The following is a 4,068-nucleotide window of genomic DNA, read 5'->3' as shown; positions in this document are numbered from 1 at the left end:
ATTTTAATTATGTAATTTTTAATTTTTAATGTATTTTGTAATATTATTCCGGGTATGTTTAATGTATTTTAATTTTGTGGAAATATTTTTATTTAAATTGAATAATAGAATGGTGGGACCCTTGTGCTCGTCCTTGCAGAAGAGCACGGCTGTGAGTGTTGTGCTCTTGCCTAAGAGCAGACAGAAAAAGTGGTGTCGGACCCACAACCGTGCTCGTTGGCAAGAGCACGGTTGTGGATACTCTAAGGCTTAAGGGTTAAAAGGAAACTATAAAACCTCAGAGAAATGTAAGGAATATGGGATGGATGAAATAATAAATGAAGGAGAATAGTCTTATTAATAAAATAATAAAGTTAATATTCTAATCAGCGATCATATCATAAATAAATTTAATTGAATGATACAGAGAGGCAAGTAGGATTGAGAAGAGAGAGAATTTCTTGGAGAAGCAGGCAAGCCGTGGCCGTACCGTTCGTTGATGGAAAAGCCAGAATCCTCCTTTGTATTTGCATACGCTCTCTTCGATTTCTACACACTCTTTGTAATCTATTCTACACACAGTCACAGAGAGAGATTGTTGACTGAGTCAACTGTCAACTGTCAACTGAAGAATTTGAAGAAGCAGCTGTAAACGATGTCGATTTCGCCGCAGAAATTCCGAGACCCCTAATCAGACGCATATGTTATTCCACCCCCTTTTTAATCACGCTTGCTATTGCTGTGCTTCGCTGAATACCAATTCCTGCATTGATTACTGATTAGCTCCCCATTTTCACTGTTATTTTTTGAAAATTATATTCGATGGATCACGAGCTGCGAGAGATCAATCAGAGAGGCGATCAATTCGGATCCGATGAGGAATCGAATTCAAGCAATTCTGAGGCTGCGAGTTCCAATGAAATTGGTGATTCAAACGCGAAATCGAAAATTGAAGCGGATAGCAAATGTCCTTCCCATGTAATCGACGTGAAATGCGATGGATTTTCAGGGGATAATCAGAGAGTGTGTAGAATATGCCATTTGAATGCGAAGGAGAGTGGGAAGAATTCGGTGGAGTTGACTGAGCTTGGGTGTGGATGCAAAGGGGAGCTCGGTGTTGCTCATTTGCATTGCGCCGAAGCTTGGTTTAGAGTCAGAGGAAATAGGTGAGTTTCAATCTATTCAAATTTTGATTAATACTGTTGATTAACTGTTGGAGAAGTTTTCTGTTATGTTGAATCTCGTTGATCCATGCTTGATTGAACTAAATTAGTTCTGCACTTTGTGTGTGCGTGAGGAGAGAGAGAGGGGGGAAACTGTAGTTTGCTTGACTGATATCTTTTACAATGGATTTGGCAATGAGTTGATCAAATAAATTGTTGCAGATCTTGAGAGCTTTTCACCATTTGATCCTTGTGTATACAATCTCTTAATGTGAACTTTCCATATGAATATTCATAGTTCTTGATAGTGCACTCGTCTCAATTGATTCGGATATGAGTTATGTCTAGCACCGTGGTGGTCTATAATCCAGCCTTCTGAGTATCGGCACTGTGATTTCGCCATTTTGATGGAGATGTTTCTTGAATCAAGGAAGTCCTAATTGTAATTCAGAGGAGGAGAAGCCTAATATGCCATAAACATGGCTCTGTTTGATGAAGATTTTGTGCAAAGATGATTTATTTCTCCATGCTTGTATATCTTTGCTACTTCGTCAAACGAAGAAATCTAACCTTGTGACTGAGATATGGGCGTTTGGTGTTAGGTTTTACATAATTTGCTTCAACTCTTGCTTGCAGAATGTGTGAGATATGCGGTGAGACTGCAAAGAACATTAGTGGTGTGGGGGACATTCGGTTCATGGAGGAATGGAGCGAGTCTCAAACTAGGGAGACAGAGTCTGGACCATCAGGTGGGGGCAGAAGGTGCTTGAGCAGGCAGCCGTTGTGCAACTTCTTGATGGCATGTCTGGTAATAGCGTTCGTCCTCCCATGGTTTTTCCGTGTAAATATGTTGTGACGAGACCAGTTTGAACGTGGTTCTTGGTCGTTTTTGACAGTTTTTAAGGTATAGGCCACCATTTTCCTTCTCTCTTATTTTATACTTTGGCGTGGTTTGCATAGTCTTCTTCTCGTAGATTTTTTGTACCTTTTTTCAATGAACGAGTGTTTTTTGGTGTAATACATATATCGATTGTTCATCAGTTAAAATGCTACATATAATTTGCACAAACTTCCTCTAATACATGATAAATAAAGGTGTATCTTATCAACTGATTTGCCTAGAATATGAACTTAGTTATTTAATCATCATTTCCCTCAACTCTTCGATTTTCCATGCGGCTATTCAACTTAAACAATGAATTCTCTTTATTAGGTCCAATTTTGTCAAAGTTGAAAATGCGGTGTATTTTATCGAAGTATACAAACTTTTCTCTAAAAATGATATTAACCCTCAAAACTAAGGATCATGTACGATTCATTAACAATATATAAATTAAATATTACTATTGTACAAATAAGCATAACGACACATTCCATGCAGTGGGTCCGATATTTAATGTTTGATAAGGAGCTTTTCCCTTAACTATGATCGACGAGGATACTCGGCGATCGATAACCTCTCCGGCGTTCAATCGTAGGATCGGCGGAGGCAAGATTTGGCTGTGCGCGGAAACCTTTCCGTCGGGCAGCTCAAGATCAAGTTCAGATAAATCTAGGAGGCTGTGCGCGGGGCTTCCCGTCGGGCAGCGGCGTCAGAAGTGAGGGAACCGTGAGACTCTTTAGGGCTCAAATAATATTGTATTTCATTCATTGCCTAAAATGATAACAATCTATCCTATATATAATACTAGAATTACTACCCTAACTTATTGACCAAGAAAACAATATATGGAAAGATATAGTGAATCAAAAGATAACTAAATACTAAGATATAGGGATCGTATCAACTCCCCCACGGTTGAAATCCACCTTGTCCTCAAGGTGGGAATCCACGACACCATGACGAGCATCACGACCAGAAGCGTTGGCGAGCTATACCCTCCTGGATAGAACGCACGCCAAATAGGCAAACGTCTCCTGACATAATAATCCCCATCAGATTTCTGAACATTAGTGAAGACAACAGGGTTTGCCGGCATGTTTAGCCCGATGTTAAATGTCTTTGTGGCTAGCAAGCACTTCATAAATCCTCCATGTGGCAGCTCTGTATCATCATTCGATAGCATATTCAAAGCATTCCAGAGAACAGTGCCAATGTGCAGTTTCTCATCCTCAACCTGGAGATCCATTGCTTCCAAGTGCAGAGCAAGAAATTCCCAATTTCGTTTGCTAAAACTGACACATATGCCAGGGTCGAAAGCACACAAACGAATCAATGTGATCCTCTTAATTATATCATCATTCTCCGGTCCTCCAGCGCAAGTAAGTGCATAGACCATAACAGATGGATACGATACTTCACAAAGGCAATTCATAGCTTCTTCCATCAAACCACTCTCATCACCATTGAGTAGAATTGTTTCCTTCACGATCGCAGTCGACTTCTCTCCATCTACGGTTTTCCTTTCCCTCGCTACACCATCTTCTAACAAAGTCTCTTCCTTGACAACAATATTGGGGTTGCACGATGCCGAGAACACGACTGGTGGGAACGACACCTCATCTAACAATTTCCCCTCCTTTTTCATTGAGATCGGGACACCAACTTGTGGATGTGGATTAGCGGCCAATGCTGGAGTTGTTACGGGCAGTGGTTGCAAAGGTCGGTAAGCCCCCGGTGTGGCGGAGGGCGGCAACTCTGTGGGTAATGCTGGCCTTGGTTGCTTCGGCGGACAATCTGATCGCATTGGTGGTAGCGGTACAGCAGCAACTGTCAGTGGCACTGCTAAGCGGCGGTGTCCTGCCTGCGGCGGTGATGTAGACCGCGAGGGTTTGTATTCGTGCCGCCATTGGTGAAATTCAGCATGGGGATTTCGTGGTGGTACGTCCGACGAATAGGTGGGTTGCCTAATAGTCGAGGTCTTGTATTGCCCCGGCGGTACATATGAGGAATCCATGTTAGTGTAGGGCGACTGCCCATATAGTG

General features: G+C 41.7%; 1 protein-coding gene across 1 annotated transcript; it reads left to right on the top strand.

Annotated features, from left to right (window-relative positions):
* Positions 1-410: 410 nt before the first annotated feature.
* Positions 411-2,189, top strand: LOC121783371 (E3 ubiquitin-protein ligase MARCHF8-like). The gene is made up of 2 exons (XM_042181426.1): positions 411-1,145; positions 1,779-2,189. Exons 1-2 carry the CDS (start codon positions 802-804, stop codon positions 1,996-1,998), a joined length of 564 nt encoding a protein of 187 aa, XP_042037360.1. The 5' UTR covers positions 411-801; the 3' UTR covers positions 1,999-2,189.
* Positions 2,190-4,068: the final 1,879 nt, after the last annotated feature.

Source organism: Salvia splendens, chromosome 21, assembly GCF_004379255.2.
Source record: "Salvia splendens isolate huo1 chromosome 21, SspV2, whole genome shotgun sequence".
In the NCBI taxonomy this organism is placed as follows: domain Eukaryota; kingdom Viridiplantae; phylum Streptophyta; class Magnoliopsida; order Lamiales; family Lamiaceae; genus Salvia; species Salvia splendens.
Note: the sequence above shows the minus strand (reverse complement) of the source record. Positions and strands in the feature narration are given on the sequence as shown.